Genomic DNA, 18,778 nt, shown 5'->3' with positions numbered 1-18,778 from the left:
TAAATTTAACAAACTTTTTATTATTTCGGAATACATAGAAGAAATATGAAAATAAAATGAACACTTTTCATTCAAACAAAATGCAAATAGATATTTATCACCCGCATTTAATTTGATTGTAATATGATAACAAAACCGGTTCTAAATTTGAGAGAATGAAGAAATTTGAAAATTGAAAAGTATACTTCAAACAAAGCTGTTTGACAAAACGACGCAAAAAACAAACATAAAAAGATGGCGATGAGCATCATCTTCATCTACAGTTCTAACATTAACATATGAAGAAGCCGATGTTCGTTTCCATAGAAATCATACTTATTACCATAGAAATAAATTTTCTAACACTAATCATAAAATTGTTTTTTTAAACTTATCAGAATATAAAATTAAAAATATCGTTAAATTGTTACAAACCTAACGTTGTCATTACGTTCAATCGAAACTTTTTAATTTTAGGTCTTTCAGTCACTTTTGACTACTAGAAAAATATTTTAATTTGGTATGTGGAATCTCTCGGTATTTTTTATTGTAACTGTGACTCTATTAGAAAGCTTTATCAGTGCAATTGGGTAAGTTTATTTATAAGCAAAAAACATTAGATTATACTTTTTTTATACCTTAGATTATCATAGTTCTTTAACATTACTATTTTTTTCTTTCTGATGCACAGAATTAGCTTTAATTTACTTTTAATATAATAAATATCACCTATTGTTTGTAATAATTGATAATTGCCGATAGTTGTCAACCAGTAAATTAAGTAATAAAAAGTAAATTAATTGAAATTTATAATAATATTTATTTTAAAAAATGTCGAGCTTCTTACCTCAAATCCAGGGTTTTTAATACCTCAAGTTCTCAGGAAATTTTTTTACGAAATCCATTAAGTTACGAAAAGTCGTACTATCAATCATAAATGTTACATAATTGTTAATCATAGAGACTATCCTTTCTGGTTGCGCAGTACTTGCTTGTATAAATATAGTTACAACTTACGAGTATTCCGAATAATAAAACCAACTTTTCTGTGAAAACTAAATTAACTAGCTCGATAATTAATCAGTTGCAGTGAAAATCAGTTGATAATCTAAATCTTTATGATAAAGTAAAATTACTTTATTTACCAACAAAATACTTTTTTTCATATTTATTATCTAATAGTCAATATTTTAATTTGATTACAAGAATCTGATTTTTGCGGCAGTTATTGGTGGGAAAGATTCGATTGTCTTTTAAAGAGAGTTCTTTCACTAAATACGGGAATGATAATTGGTATATATCAGATAGTTTAGATAACGACATTATCTTTCTAAGGCCTTAACTGTTTTGATACGAATTCGCTCCGGTGAATTCTAAAATAAACCCAGATTTTAACTACTTTAACTCTACTTTGATAAGGATGTCTAGCAACATCGTATTTTTATAATTGATCTAACCATCTACTTTCAATAGTCTTACACAAAATTTGATCCTTTTCTAGTGATTTCCTATATTTAAGGAAAACTGCCTTATTTTAACACTTTAACTCCAAAAATAAAAAACATTATTTGGAATTACTTACAATCACACCTACTATACCATTTAAAGAGTTATGTGTTCATTTCTGCCATGTCTCATCACAAGAAACAGCTATATCTAACACTCTTTTTTCATCTCTTCCTAAGAACCCACTTGCTGTATTGATCATTGATTGCTTTGCAATGTGTTTATACTAAAATAATATTTTGCTTCGAACATGGTTTTTTGTAGTAGAGGTGGTAATTTTAAAAACATCAAACATTTTGCAGTGTACTATAGCTTTTTCCAATTATACAATGACTTTTTTTACGCATTACAATCACAGATTTATATAAAAAGATAATTTTTCAGATATTTTGTTGAAAATCTTTTTATTATTATACAACTTGTTGCTTTTCTAAGTTTAACTTGTTGTTAGTTTAACTTATTGCTTTGTAAGTAGCTTGTTACTATAAAACTCTATTGATTGTCTATCAGTAGAATTTTATAGTAACAAGCGACTTACACCTTGTTTTTTTATTACCAATACCCTTGTTAGGAGGCTTCCTCCCACAGTCAGGACATGTTTTAACTAAGGTAAGAGTTTAAACACGAATATTAACACCAAAGAACACATATTCAGACTCTTTTTGTTCACTGAGAGGTTGTATATTGTAATCTGACATGTTCTCATTTAGTAATCAATCAAATTACTAAGTGAACACATAACAAGAATTATGCAAGTATTGAAACAAAGTTTTGAAATGATAAAAAGAGTGGCCAAAGAGTGGATAATTTTCTTAATAATATTAGAGTGCAACATTAAAACAAAAGTAACCACAGTAAAGGTTTAGTTGAAAACTATGTGGTTTACTAAACTTACATAAATTCTGCATCAAACTCTAGATTTGAAGATAAATATGCAATCTGATTTTCAACCTCCCAAAGGCTCTTTCAGCTTGATTTCTGTATGCTATCATGAACCACTTCTGCATTTAAGTTACATGTTAAATACACCTTCATGCAAAAAGGGATAATAATTATTAAGTAAGATATTACCTAAGAATATTACTTTTAGGAAATGATCCAATACAATTAAGAAGAGAAAAGATAATACTCTTTGCAATATTCTTTTAGAGCTATAAGCATTAAAAAAGTTAAATTTTTATTGTTTTAGTTCTGATTCAGCGATATGTTCCATATGGAAAGACCATTTCTCGACTTTTGATGGGCTTTCTTATAACTTTCAAGGAACTTGTAGTTATGCTTTAGCCATTGACTGTCGACCAGGTTTCGACGATTACGGCATTCACATAGAGCATGATAACGACTGCAAGGTGCATCCATGTAAAAAGTCAATCGCTATATTTCTAGATGAGGAAGACTACCGCATTTCATCTCAAAGTAAAGTTTCAAAAAACGGTAAAGCTCTAGTTCTACCATTTTCAAACAAAGTAGTCACTATCACCCAACGTGCAGATTACACTTTTGTGGAAATCTACGGAGGTAAACTTGTGGTAAAATTCAATGGCATACAATCTTTTTATATAACTATATCTGAGGAGTTTAGAAATGGCACGTGTGGCCTTTGCGGAAATTATAACAATCTTCCTGGAGATGATTTAGATTCAAAATCTCCTGAGTTATTTGGCGACAGTTGGCAAAAGCCTCAAGCTGGAGAAATCTGTCAAGAAACCATTCCTCTTAAAAGTGAATGTGATAGATCTGAAATTAACTTGATAAATGGTTGCGATAACTTGCTAAATATTGCTTTCAAAGAATGCATTCTAAAGCTAAATAAGAGTCATTTTCTAGATACTTGTGCAAAATTGATTTGTAATAAAAATTCATCGGATGAGGATCTTTGTGAGATACACCAACAACTTGCACGCACATGCATTCAAAGTGGAATACATGTTGATTGGAGGAATCCTGAGTTTTGTCGTAAGTTCATATAATTGCTATATTACTATAAGATTGGTTAATATCAGTTTATATTTCAGTGTAGAGTATAGAGCATAAAAAATATTACCTAAGGAATCTATAAAAATCCAATTAATTATTTGAATAAACTTTTTTTAAGAATGCTACTAGTGAGCTTATTACAAGTAAGTTTTCTAGTTTGCTTAAATGTTTTTGTTAAAACAGTTTTAACCCTTGATTACTTGCATGGGGTATAATGGATCCCAAGCACTTAAAAGTTATTAACAAACCCCTCTAATTGATGTTGATTTTAGAGTTTATAGATTCCAATTGGGTTTTTTTTTTATTGATTTTAAAGGGTTTGGGGTCCATTAAACCCCATATGAATAATTAAGAGTCAAAAGAACATTTTGACTAAATTTACCCCCTTTCTAAACCCTCTCCTCACCAAAGTTATCATTTTGTTTCAAATAGGTCTACTTGTGTAAATTCTATATTTTTAATATAACTAGGTTCCATGTAATCTTATGCAACATCAAATTTGATACCAACTTAATGTTTTTTTAAAATACTGTTAAACAATCAATATTTCTGAATCAGTCATTAACAAAGACATAATTTTTACTATAAAATATCAATATCATCATTAAAGATTTGTTTATCATTCTGACTTGAAGGAGCACTAGGTTATAATCTTAAAATTGTTTTCAATTTCATCCTATGGAATCATTTCTTCTTGACCTATTTCTTATACACTTACCTAAAATTTCTTCTCTAAACTTAACTTGTACGCTACAAAATATCAACAATATGACATAAAAGTTTTACAGCATTATATATATGGTAATTATTTTGATTGATTATTAATTGTTTTAATTATTTTCATTTACCTATAAAGCTAAACACAGTATCAAGTCATGGTCATATCAAATAAAAAATATAAGAACAAAATATGAACATTTAAGGACTGGAATAAATATAAAATATTGGGTCAATTAGGCTTAAGTCTGATTTTTGGTTCTTTAAAATATACATGAACTTATAAAAACAGCTACTTTTTTTGAACTTTCTTATAATTTCAATAACTTTCATCAATGTTTCTGATAATTTAGATGGTATAGCATCTTAACTTTTTTATTTTTTCAAATATAATTTGATTTTTCTTTAAAGTGTCTTCAGCAAATGAAATTTAGGTTTATTAACTTTAACTTGAAAAATAAAAAGTAAAAAAAGTTTGTAAATCAAAGCTCATTTTATAACAAAGTAATGCCCATACAATTAAAGCCAAAAACAACACAACATTTTAAATTTACATTTTAATTGACATAATCAATTTAATGCAAACTAAAAATGCTTAAAGTGTTAAGAAAGGTATATTAAATATTATTTATGATAAAAATCTCTCACAGAATTTAGTTACTTCTCAGCACCAAAAATTTTAAAACTTATTAGACTTGTAAAACCCAGTGTCAAAAATCAATATGAATTTTGTTGGTTGAAAAAATAGTTGTAAATAATTATACTAAAAACCTTTTTTTAAAGTATTTGATGCTTAAATTAAGTTTTACTTTTTCTACAGCAAGGTTATGCCCAAATAATTTGGTGTATATGGAATGTGGGCCAGTTTGTACTTCTATTTGTGAGAAAAATGGAATCAATCAAGTATGCAATAAAGATTGCTTAGAAGGTTGTTATTGTCCACCCAACACTGTGTTTTCTAATGGAAAATGTGTCCAGATTGGTGAGTGTCATTGTGAACATAATGGGCATCAATACAATCATGGTGAAAAAATACATTCAAATTGTGATCAATGGTAATATTCATAAAAATTATTTTTTAAATGCATAATTTGTTGTTAACTAAGTCAACTCCAAAGTTTTTATCTAGAAAAATGAAATCCCGGCTATTTGATTAAAAAATTTGAAGGTATGTATAGTAGGGTTAAATGCAAGGACATCTTACCCTCTGACGATATGGTGTCTAAAGCATCTATTTTCAATGTGTAAACAAAAGTTGTCAGCCTGAGAAACATTGTTACTATATTAAATTACAGCATCAGTGTTTCTCAAGCTTGTAAGTTCTGCCAGTCTTTTGTAGAGTTTGTATCAGTAAAAATCTTTTTTCAGTAATTAAATTGCTTCAAACTTAAGTACCTTGGTTGGACCTTTAAAAGTTTATGTGTAAAATAAGAAAGCTATAGGTCTTCCTGATTCTACCTTATTTTGACTTATATTTTTTGAAATTAAGTAAAAATTTTCATAATAATTAAAAAGTTTATTTCATAAGTTTTTTACTAAATAAGTAATAACCCTCCACCCTTCCCCCTCCGCTTTTTTTTTGCTTCTTTGTTTGCTACAGATTCTGTTTATTTCTTGTTGAAAACAACACTAAAAAAATTTATTTAAAAAAAATAAAAATAAACCATAAGTAATCTTTTTTTGTTTTGAATTTTTTTTTTTATTTCTGCTTTTTTGACTTGACAAGATTTAGAACATTTTTCTTGTTAAGGCTGATCGCTTTTAACGGGTATCCATTGAAAAATGGTTCTTGTGGAAATCTTATTTAAAATGCCTGAATTGTTTGTTATTTCAAAAAAAGCAAACTGATTCATTAAGTTGGAATAAAAATTCTTATCTTTTTTTCTTTTAGTAAACTGTTATAATATGTGTTATCTAATGTTCTTTTTGTTGCATTAGCAAAGCTCTGTATGACCTCTGATGAGATTTTCAATTGATTATGTAATAAATAGTACTCTTTGGCATTTTTTCCACTGAAACATGTTTTCACATAAATGGTTTTTTACAAGAACAATTTTTTTTTGAAATTTTATATGCATTTTCACACTTGTTCTTTTAAGGCCACATTTTCATCATTAAAAAACAGGTATTTTTAAATCTTTTTTTTCCATTTTTTATCTACATATTGTAAACTTTACACATACAAATGTAGGTATTTTTTTTGCAACATTTAAACACAAAATTATTGGATTTTAATTTGTCTCATTTTTCAGTGAATACCCATTTTGCTGACTTCTGAGGTCAGTTTTACTACTCTCTCAATTGACACAAATAGTTTTGAACAGTTCTTTTTTCATTTTTCATACTCTACAGCTCTTTATTTGATAAAACATCTGTTTATGGAAGCTTGAAACAGTCTGCTTCCTCAAGTTTATCAATTCTAACAGTTCTTAAACTTAGCTTTGATAATAGGAAGTACACTTAAGCTTATACAATCTATTTTTCTATTCTTAGACTCCATAATAGGATTACTTTTCACATCTAAGATCTTACCAGCTGCCAATAACCTGTGTTAATGTTTCTCAAATAAACTAGGGTTGCGATGAAATTCTCAGGGTGAAAACAAAGGCTTTAAAACATAAATAAGATACTGAACCAAATTGCAACATATACTAATTCAATGCTCAGTTTTCAACTGGAATTAGCTGAACAAAAATCAACTGATTCCAGTTGAATTTTGTTCAACTGATTCCAGTTGAAAATATTTTTTTTTTCAATATATAAAAAATTTAATCCAATAGTGAAAAATAAAGAAAACTTTAAGATTAATCATGAATAAGTATCATTTTATAGCTTAAATATGGTATATTCTTACAATAAAGATGCACAATTACAAACCCAAAGGGTTTGATATATCTTTCATCCCAAGGTAGAGCAATCGGAGCGCAGGTGCAAGCAAGCAGATTGAAAACTTGTTTTTAATCATAACTGCTCTGGTGAAAGGTTTCACTTTATAACCATTTTTTAATACCTCCTCCATTCTTCAATTTGGAAAAAAATCCATGCAATACAGCTATATGTAGCTAAGTCTGTGATGAGAAGATCAAGAGAGCCACCAATAATAGTGAAATTTCTTTTTTTCTTTCTTTCTGGCAGGTGTTTCTGAAAGTTTATGGGAATAATAAAATCAAAATAGTTTTTAGTTTGTAGTTTTTCTTCTTAAGTAGGAAACTTTTGCTCATAATTGTAAAGTTTGCAGTTCACCAATATTTATAATTATTTTTTAAACAATAAATTCAAATTTTTAAAGAATAAAAATTATTCACAAAAAAATAGAAAAGTTTTCTTTTCCTAAATTTATTAAACGATAATTTTATCATATGAAGGTAAAAAGTGATAAAGCCAGTAGAACCTAAACTTTCAAAAACAAAAAGTAGATAAAACAAAAAAACTTGTCACATCTTTTTGACTGCGTACATGTAAGGTTGTACACATGTAAAAAAATTAAAGTGAACATAATTAAAATAGATTGCACTGATTTAGCTGAGATCAGTTAATCTTATGGCCTGAAATGATTTATACTAAAGCTATTTGACTGCTATAACTTTTTTATTCCCTGAAATATTGAAATTACTCTTTTAGCACTTGTTTTGGTGGTAAATGGACTTGTAATGCAACAGAATGTAATGGTAAGTAAAACTAATAAGGTTTATATTTCTATTTTATTAAAAAAAGCTTTAATATTTTTTTTTATTCTTGTTAAATGAAAGAACTTTATTTAACAAGAATAAAAAAAGTTTTTAAGTTTTTTTTAATAAAATATTTTTTTAAGTATTTCAGTATTTTTATCTTATTACAGGGATTATTAATACAGAGGATATTTTTATATTACTTATCTGTAATAGTATAAATAATATTTGCATAAAATGCTAACATTTTCTTCAAAATTCTTTTATAAGAAATGAATCCAATGTACAAATTTTTAAACAATCTAAGGTTAACAGTTATTGATATTACTACTTTTTAAATTATTAGGCCATGCCTTTATTTATGGAGATGGTCATGTGACAACCTATGATGGAAAAGAATATGACTATCCTGGTCTAAGGAGATATACATTTACCCAAGATGATAGTGGATTGTTTGCTGTTGAGCTTGATAGATGTACTTGCAAAGAAAAAGAGTGTTTTATGAATGTTTTAATTACTTTTAAAGCTATGCCAATAATGCTTGCTTATAATAATTATAATTTTTCAGTAATGGTAAATGGTTTGAAAGTAAATGTTCCTTTCATTTCTAATCGTGGATTTTCAATAGGGTATAGCTCAAATATATTTTTAAGTTTTAAAACTATAATTGGTTTTGAGGTTCTATGGGATGGTAGATCAAGGTTGTATGTAAATGCACCTGGTAGTTTTAAAAATAAAATGTCAGGACTTGCTGGTGATTTTAATTTAAAATCAATTGATGATTTTAAAACTTCAAATAATGATTTTGCTCATTTCGCAGTGGACTTTGCAAATTCCTGGACTTATGCTCAAGATAACTGCTCATTAATAGATGCTGATTTTCGATTAACTAATTGTGAAAAGAATCATCAAGTTGCATCATATGCAAAAACAGTATGTTCACAGTTGATGTCTAGTAAATTTTCTCCATGTCATAAAGTTGTTGATCCCTCCCGATATGTAGAGGATTGCTTGGAAGATGTCTGTGGATGTAATGGACATCAGGAATGTTTGTGTGATGTTTTAACTGCATATTCTAGGCAATGCTCTCTTAATGGAGTTATTTTAAAAGGATGGAGAAATGGTTCTGAATGTGGTAAGTTGTTAAGCTTTACAGTTTATGCTTTATACTTAACTTTAAATGTTACACTGTTTGTATGTTACACTTTTTCAAATAATTTAGTTAAATTTTAATGTGTACTGTTTTAATTTATAGTTAATTCTTTAACTTTATCAAGTTTAATAATTCAAAAATACATTCATTTACAAAATTCAAAAACATTTAGAAGATGAATATAAAATTAAATTTTCAAAATTTAAAAATTTTATTCAAAGTATTTGTTGTTGCCACTGCATCCATGGTGTTTACCCAATTTGATGTGTGTGTACATTATGAATTTTAAAAAAAAATTGTTGTTGATGGTTTTTAATTATCATTATTATTGGGTAGGCTGGATATATAATTTTTTGTCAGTCAATATTTGTATAAATAATAGCTGGCTGATAATGTAACCCTTTAAAACTGGATATTTTAATAATGTCAACTTTAATTTTCCTTGTAAAATTATTTTTTGCAAATAGAATTTCGGATTTTTTATATGGAAAAAACTGGGTACCTTTTTAAACATTAATTTGTGTCTGTAGAATAACAATAAGTGAATGCTGCTCTTTGTCTAGTTGTAGCTTTATCTAGTTTGGTTCCCATTCACAATTTAAATCTTTTTAAAGTATGTTTTTTTTTTGCCAAAATGGTTTTAAAGTAGTTAAAATGAAACAATTTTAGAAGATTCTTAAACTATCATTCTGCTTACAATATTACATTAAAAATTTTTTTTTGACAGTTTCTTTCAATAGAAAATATGATATCACTTTTTGATTGGAAAAAATACATGTACTTCCTTCATTGATTTGATAAATTAGAAGTTAATCACAAGGTCTGTCTTATAAAATTTATAAAAGATCTTTAATCAATGGTTATTCATAAAAGATACCATAAATTTATTATTTAATCAATTATCCTGGAAATAATTTTAAAAAATGTTACACCTAAAGCTGCTATACCTGATAAGAAAAATCATAATTTACCAAAAATTTTTGGTGATTGTTTTATAATCTCTCTGTTTCTTTTAACTCAGAACAGCAATTTTACACCTCCAATTTGCTTGGCAAATGATGTGGTACAATCCACTTCCTTCAGGAAGTTTGAAAATTTGATTGAAGTTTAATGAATGTTCTACTTTTATCTTCACCAAAAAAGTTTTTAAACCTAACACTATTTTCATAGTAGTTACATAGTGATCCTATGGAACTATGGCTAATTGTTACAAAAAATCAAGTGGGCAAGTTTTTTTTATCAGTCTTATAAATGTTTTTTTGCAAGACCTTTTTTAACAAAGGGTATCAATTTCTACTGAGCATTCAGAATGCCAGTTTTCTGAAGGTGACTTGGATTTTGAGTAATATATTTAATCTAGATAATATTTAATTGCTCTATTAACTAATTCAAAGAACATAAGTATAAAGCGTGTTCACGAAATAAATGTGAAAGTAGAAAAACAACTAAAAAAAAGTACTCCTCAATTTTTATTTCGAACCAAGTAATAATTTTAATACAATAATATAAGAAGATCAAACATTAAAAAAAAATAATTAATTATTCCTGTGGTAATCTAATAAAATTTCGAGCTTTTGCTTTAGTGGTACCCATAAGCTTGCGCACAGAATAAGAATCAAAACTATTTGATGCTTTTTTAAATGATATTTTAATATCTTTAATGTTTCTGCAAAGCTTTTCTGTTTTTTTCGTTTTTCTTTTAATAATAGCCCAATACTTTTCAATAACTCTCAATTCTGGGCAGTTTTGAGGATTTTCTGTTTTAGGCACAAATTTCACATTATTCTTTTTATACCATTCCATAGCTAGTCTACAATAATGAATTGATGCTAAATCAGGCCAGAACACAGGTCTGTTATTGTGTGATTTAATGAGAGGTAAAAGGCGTTTTTGTAAACATTCTTTAACATATATTTGACCAGAAAGTGTGGACTGAGAAATATAAGGTGCTGATTTTTTGCCACAACTGCAAATAGCTTGCCAAATGAAAGCTTTTTTAGCGAACTTGTCATGTTTAGTGTATTTAAATTTCTTATCTGCTTTTCCTCTATATTTGGCAATATAATAAACAGCACCAGGAATTTGTTGATGATCGTACTTGATATAAGTTTCATCATCTTCAATAAAACAGAAATTTTTAGAAATAAAATTGTCATACAACTTTCTGCCGCGGGTTCTTGCACTTTTTTGTTGGGTTTCAGAACGGTTGGGCACTTTTTGTACTTTGAAAGAATGAAAACCATGTTTGCTTCTAACTTTTGCAACGAAACTATGAGAAACTCCATATATTTTTGCGCGTTCCCTGAGTGAAAGGCTTGGGTTATTCTTAAAACTGTTAACCAGTTTTCTAACTAGTTTTATATCTTTAAAACCTTCCTTTCTTCCACCACCAGATTTGCGTTTGATCGATTTTGTTTGAGAAAAACGCTGAATAACACGACTAACGGTGTATGGATGTATTTGCAACGATTTTGCTATCGAATTGTAGCTACTATTAGGATTTTGTAAATATTTGTGCATAATTTTTTCTCTAACGTCTTCTTCTTTTGTCATTTTTAAAACTAATTTCAAGTTAAATACAAAAACTACCATATTTTTTTGTAACCACAACACGTTGTAAACAAAATACAAAATAATTAAAAAGATTTTAATACAACCACTGAAAAAAAATGATGTGCTTATTCTTTCACATTTATTTCGTGTACACGCTTTACTACAGTTTTTTCAAAGAACATAGATATACTACAGAGTGTTCATATAAGTTAAGTCATCAACAGTAAACATGTTAAAACAGTTGACTGCTCCTCTGTTAACTAGAAATCTTCCTGGAAGAAATATTGACAAATCACTTTGTTACAGTTGGCTTTTCGTACAAATCAAATGTGTATTTTATGATATTTGCATATATTATGCTACATACAAGCTAATTTATTATTGATATACTAACACAGTATGCTTATTTTGTTATTTTGTTTGTTTCTGGAATTTTTTCAATCTATAAGATATGCATGCTATAATTAGAGAAAAAAAGAATCAGTTCAATCTTTTACTGAAATGGTAAATTCAAAGATCCACTTGTTTGTAAAAAAAAAAATCTGCCCTGATATTTTTCCATTATTAAACTATATGATAGTGTGCAAATATAAAACGCGTTTACAAGTCTATTTTTTTACAATTTTTTTTTTAATATCTTTTTTATTTAGATTATGTTTGTGATTCACCATCGCAGGTATGGAATGAATGTGGATCATTATGCACTAAGAGTTGTTCTGATGTACTGTCTCCAGATTCCACTTGTAAAGAAAATACTTGCATAGAGGGTTGTACATGTCCAGAAGGACATGTAATTGATGAAAGTACTGGTAACTGTGTTCTAAAAAGCAGATGTGGTTGTATGAGTGAAGGAGTTGCTTACCTTAATGGTGAAAAAGTAAAAAAGGGTTGTAGTATATGGTAAGTTTATTTTGATCTCTGAGGTTGCAGATTTAACTAGTTTCTATTTTTTATTTTGTATGTAAACTTGTTTTGATATTTTATTCTACTTCAAAATGTATTTTGAGATTTTAATGAGATTTTTTTCATTTGACAAGTGCAAATGGTAACTTATCAGTTTAATATTGAATAATGAATATTGGTTCATAATTTAATATTAAACTGATGAGTTACCATTTGGACTTGTCAGTAGTAACTTTAAGACTGGGACTGTTTATGAAATATGTAGAAAATTATAGTTCAAAAATTTTAAAGGTTAAATGAATGTTTAGTTTAAATACTAAAAGTTAAAATAGCAAAATAAGAGAGCTCATTGTATGTTATTTACTTTTCGATTCTTATTACTTAAGAGTGTTTACATTTGTTACACAAGTGAAAAGTAAGAAATAGAAATACCCATTAAGATAATGTAAAAAAAAAATATGTACTGCATTGTATGATGGTGGTGTTTTAAGATTTAATAACTGAGTTTCTACCAGTTATGAGTATTTGAAATTGTTTTTTCTCTTCAGTGAATGTAAACATGGTGTTTTTGTTTGTTCAGATGTTCTTTGCCAAGGTATAAACTTTTTCCTATAATTTCTGAATTAAATTTCTTTTGCATATCTGCATAAGTATGAATAGTAAATAGTATCATCAAATGTAGTTTTACACCTATCAAATTGTTCCCAGTTTTTTAGGCTTTAGCACTTGAAATAGTTATTAAAGTAAAATAAGAAAATATGATGCTTGTCTCTGGTAGTTAAGAGGAAGTTGTTAAAATTTTTTATTTAATTAGTTTTATATCTAAAGATTTATAATTCTTTTGACATGAAAAAATAAAGAAAATTATCAAGGTCTTTAGTTGGCTCAGAATATCAATATTAAATATACCAGTTGTGAATAAACAAAATAATAGTTAAGTTCTGTAATTCGTGTTGAACTTTTACTGATTATTTGCTGGTAATTTTTATAAAAATTCTCTAAAGTGAATGAAAGTATTTAAAAATCCTAAGTATTGAAAAAAATAAAATAGCAACAAGAAAAGCTAACAATAAAAGCATATCAATTAAAGAAGTAATTTTAAGACTTAGTGCACTGAATAAATTTAGTTTCATTTCAATGGTTAGCAACTTTTTTTGTCAATCTGCAATGTCTGAAAAAGGTTATGATTTTCTAAGAAATGAGAAATAAATAATTGAGTTAGTAAAAAAGTTTGCAGCTGTTTGGAAGAATGAACTTAAAAACAATTTGAACACTTGTGAAATGGAAAAAGTTTTTCTGTTTTATGAGTACACTTCTTAAAAAAGTTTTTCTGTTTTATGAGTACACTTCTTAAAAAAGTTTTTCTATTTTATGAGTAAACTTCATAAAAAAGTTTTTCTATTTTATGAGTTTCTATTTTATGACTTCTTAAAAACATGATGAAAATAAATATTAGTATTCATCAAAATAATGGGCCCTATATTGACCTTGGGCCTGATTTGAATTTCTGGATCTGTGATGACCTAATAAGCTGCACCAAAAATGTATACTATAAAACCTTGACAACTAAGATAATGAATGAAAAATGGGAAATTGGTTGGTCAGAGAAATGCTAATCTGCTTTCAATTTTCTAATAAAAGCTATTTTGCCATAATTTTTTTTCCTTTGGAAAAAAAAATTTTGGTAAAATAGTTTTGGATAATGGAAACCCCCTATGATATATTTGGAACATAAAAAGGATGTTGGAATGTAGCTACTAAAATAACTCTAGCAAATTTAATGTTCAAAATAACTATGTGATACCTTCTTTAGAATATCTACAGCTAAAAAGAAGTTTACAATGTTTAACAAAAATAATGCAAGTTTTAATGAAAACTAAAATTAAATCAAAATTTTAGCTGCTCTTAAAATAGCTCAAAGTTTCTAGCAAGAAAATAGTTTAAAGTTTCTAACAATCAATCAATATCTTTTAAAAACCAGTAATTCATATTCATATATGCCATCATAAAAATTAAATAAACTGCAAGATCAAATTTAAATAACCATATAATTACAAGATTTGGTTTATGTCAAGGATCAAAATACACAAATTTACCAGAAATATTTTTGAGTAAAACTGGTATCATTTAGTAAGAATAGACCTAATATAACTAAAAAACAAAAAATAAAGTATAAAAGAAAAGTAAAATCATAAAAGTAAAATTATATATACACAGAAGTTACCATATACTTAGTTTAGAAATCAAAATAAATGCAAAGTTACTGTAATATTTTTTCCTAGAGTCTTCAAAAATGTAAAAAAGTTTGTAAATATTTTAATTTTTTTAAATCGAAATAACTAGATTTTTTAAAAAAGAGTTTCTTTTTTGGACTAGAGTTAAAGATAAAATCACTTTTTAAAAAAAAAAACAACAAACAAACAAAACAAACAAACAATTTTATGTAACTAAAGGGTATTTCAATAAGGATGGGTTAATATTTGGCAGCCATGTTTTTTTGGCAGAATATGTTAAATCTGTTGTTTATTATTTAGTCACTAATGCTTATTCACCACAGCAGTTATGATTGAGTAGCAAATTTAAATGATAAATCCTTATTATCAAAATAATTAATTTGTCAACTTTCAAAGGCTACTTTGTCTGCTGCCTATTACACAGCAGACAAAGTGGCCTTTGAAGATTGACTCACCAATGTTTGTTGGCCGATTTCTTGACAACTCTTTGGTAAACAATCAGCCAACACCTGTAAGTCAAAGGAATGCCAAATAAACCAAGAATATCAATATTTTTTTTTTTTTTTTTTTGAAAGTGTGCAGGAGTAGCCAAAGCAGTCAATTTCTTTCTGTCCACAAGAACTTGGCCTTTTGCAAATTTCAACTTGGTAAATTTTATATCAAGACTGAGCCTGATCTGATAGACCCAGGAGCTCAAAGTTAATGACCATAGGCACTGTTCATTAACAGAGCTTTGGGGTTTTAGAAAGAGGATCCTAACTTTGGCAAAGAAATAACCTTTAGTGATATCAACAAGCAAAATTGCTGTATATGGGACTATGCCATGTGATAAAGTCACCAGGTGGTGATGCATGCACAAAAAGTAACTATTTGGTGCAGATATTGGGCCAGCAGTATCATTGGTCTTTACTTTTTCAAAGCAATGTTAACAAGGCCATCAAAGTCAAGTGCAACAGATCAATGATAACTAAGTTTTATGGCTCAAATTGAACAATATAAGCATGGATGACATGTGGTTCCAGCAATTGACATTCTGTAGAAACAACTGGGCTAGCAATCAAGATTGTATGATTTAACCCCGATAGACTTTTTCTTGTAGGGTTTTCTGAAGTTAAATGTCTATTCCAATTAGCTGCAATCAACCCATACTCTTAAATTCAACATAATCCAGGTCATCACTTAAATTCAACTGGATCTATGCAGCTGAGGCAATTAAAATTTGATCTCTTAGGCTTGTGCCACTGTGCAAAGCTGTGATGGGCATTTGATCAATTGCATATTCCATACATAATAACATGCATGGGCCTTTCAAATTAAAAAAAAAAATTTGTTATTATCTCACAAAATTTGCTCTTATTGGAAAACTCTGTATCTATGTAAAATTTTTATATTAAAAAAAAATAATTGTAATTAATTTTGTTAATATTACAAAAAGTTATTTTTTATTCATTAAATTTTTAGTTAACAATACATGTAGTGGTGGGAAAAGCTGGAACTCTTGCATGAGGACATGTGCTGTTACATGTCAAACATATGACCAAGTTTGCCCATCATCTATTGCTAGTATGTGTGTAGCTGGTTGTGAATGCCCAAATGGTACTCTAGAGCACAATGGTTTATGCCTCTCTCAGTCAGATTGTCCTTGTATCCATAACAGCAAACAATATAATCATGGGGAGACAATTTATAAAGATTGCAACCAATGGTGACTAAAATTTTTTTTTAAATAAACATACTGAATTACAATTTTAAATATACTTTTTTATAGATAGTGTTATTATCTATACATATTTAATTGAGGACCTTTATCAAAAAGTTATAGTTTTAATTATATGTTTAATATGTAAAATATTAAACTTACACTAAATAACTTTTTATTGTTTATATAATCCTGAGATGTTGTCATCTACATGTTAAAGTTAAACATATTTAGATATAAATTATTAGATATATTCTATTGGTCCTAACAATTTGTATTATTTGCTTTACACATCTTTTCAATAGTTCATTTTCTTGTCAGTATTAGAAGTTGAATAGTTTTTTTATATTTTCAGTTAAATTCTCGTTGTGATATAATATTTAAATTAACTTTTTATATTTTTATAAACAGTAAATGTTCATCTGGTAAATGGTCCTGTACCAATAATGCATGCAAAGGTATTTCATGGCTAGCCTCATTTTATTACATTTAATTTAGATTTTCAGTTAAGTTACATATGTTATTATATGTATAAACAAAATTTTTCTTGACTTCAAAATGATAAAAACTTTTAATTTGTATGTTTTTACAAGAATGTGAGTTGAAAACAAAATGCCTTCCTAAAAAAGATCTTAATTTGCTGAATTTTTTTTGTTTAAAAGCTATATATATAAAAAATGTTTTCAAAATTCTTATAAAATATTAATAAGGCCTTTTATATATCTTTTAAACAATTATTCTCTGTAATGATATTTCATAAGGAAGCACATTTTTTATTAAATATTTACTATCAAACACTTCATTTATTTTTCAAGTAAATATTTAATAAAAATGTGCTTCCTTATGTAATACCATAATTCCAAGAATTTTTTTTTGGATTTTAATTAGTTTGGATTCATTAAATTAATTTGAATTTTCAGCTAATAATTTTTTTAACTCTAGCTACATGTTCAGTGTTTGGTGATTCTCATTATAAAACGTTTGATGGTAAAATGTATGATTATCAAGGTCAGTGCGAACATGTTATATTATCAGACCTTTGTCAAAATGGTTTTACTAAGACTGAAAATATTCGCATAACTGTGGGTTTAACAAGTTGTGGTTCAATGGGAGTAACTTGTACGCGTGAAGTGACTGCTTTAATATATGGTGTTACATTCAAAATGTTAAAAGGAGATAAAAAAATATTAGTTCAAACACCTGAAAATTTTGAAGATTTTCATTTCAAAATATTTAAACATGCTGGTATATATGTTCAAATAGTATCTAGTTATGGTGTGTCTCTTCTTTGGGATAATGGAACAAGGCTGTATATTTCAGTTCAACCTTTTTTTGAGAAAAAGCTTTGTGGCTTATGTGGAAACTATGATGGAGCTGAATCTAATGATTTTTATACTCGACAAGGTGATATTGCTGGTAATCCTATCACTTTTGGTCATTCTTGGGTCAATGATGAATCTTGTCCACTTGCTCATGAAGTTGTTGATACATGCCAAATTCGTTTGCATAGGCATGACCCAGCAAAACATGAATGTGCTATTATCAAGTCAGATTTATTTAAAGCTTGTCATCATCTTGTTGATCCGACATATTTCTATGACAAATGTGTATTTGATGTATGTGGGTGTGATGGTGTAGGAGATTGTGATTGTTTGTGTTCAGCTATAGCTGCATATGCCAAGGAATGCTTAGATGAGGGTGTTGCTGTGAACTGGAAAAAAGGCCACAGAATCTGTGGTAAGTTTTCAAAATCATTGTACATTTTGATTTTTACTTTTTATATCTTTTAAAATGAATTACATTGAGCTCATTCTGATTACCAATGTAAAGATTAATTGAAAAAATTTACTACTTTATTGAAGTCATTGTGCAAGTATGCTATAGAAAGAGGTGTGACTATCAATTTTAGTGTCAATGTAAGTAAAAAAAACAACATAAATTGGCATTTAAGTTCAGAAGTAACTAACGCATGTTCATTAGGTTAAAATGTAGGAAATCTCAGTTACTCACTAGTAACTTCAACAGTCACTCCCTTTTAAAACTAATAATCACAATTATTCTAAAACAAGTAATTTTTATTTGATTTACTAGAAAACTTTATGTGCTGCCCTAAAGGAATGACATATCAAACAAAAGGCTCTGGATGTCCAAAAACCTGTTTATATCCTGAAGGTGATCTAAATTGTCCTGCTGTATTTGTTGAAGGATGTCAATGTGATGAAGGTTATGTTCAGAATGTTTCTGAAAATGGTGACGTTGTTTGCATTAAGGCTTTTGAGTGTGAAGTCTGTGAAGTCAATGGAAGAAGACTGCTAGTTGGGGAAACAATAAAACACAACTGTAGAGAATGGTAAGATTTTTTGAAAATGTAAATTATTTTTTTTATCAA

General features: G+C 27.7%; 1 protein-coding gene across 1 annotated transcript in view; it reads left to right on the top strand.

Annotated features, from left to right (window-relative positions):
• The first annotated feature begins 346 nt into the window (after positions 1–346).
• LOC145190592 (uncharacterized) overlaps positions 347–18,778 on the top strand; it is a 38,970-nt gene continuing 20,538 nt past the window's right edge. The window contains exons 1-11 of the mRNA XM_090089516.1: positions 347–569; positions 2,675–3,441; positions 5,000–5,234; positions 7,801–7,847; positions 8,194–8,982; positions 12,204–12,453; positions 13,005–13,051; positions 16,152–16,395; positions 16,801–16,847; positions 17,332–18,126; positions 18,481–18,739. Of these exons, the coding sequence (XP_089945642.1) occupies positions 502–569; positions 2,675–3,441; positions 5,000–5,234; positions 7,801–7,847; positions 8,194–8,982; positions 12,204–12,453; positions 13,005–13,051; positions 16,152–16,395; positions 16,801–16,847; positions 17,332–18,126; positions 18,481–18,739 (3,548 nt within the window). The 5' untranslated portion in view covers positions 347–501. The remainder of the gene's footprint in view (positions 570–2,674; positions 3,442–4,999; positions 5,235–7,800; positions 7,848–8,193; positions 8,983–12,203; positions 12,454–13,004; positions 13,052–16,151; positions 16,396–16,800; positions 16,848–17,331; positions 18,127–18,480; positions 18,740–18,778) is intronic.

This window comes from Hydra viridissima, unplaced genomic scaffold (genome assembly GCF_058129835.1).
Source record: "Hydra viridissima isolate aposymbiotic clone 2 unplaced genomic scaffold, HvirCarnegie_v1 scaffold_6, whole genome shotgun sequence".
Taxonomy (NCBI): Eukaryota; Metazoa; Cnidaria; class Hydrozoa; order Anthoathecata; family Hydridae; genus Hydra; species Hydra viridissima.
This window is presented reverse-complemented; position numbering and strand designations above follow the sequence as displayed.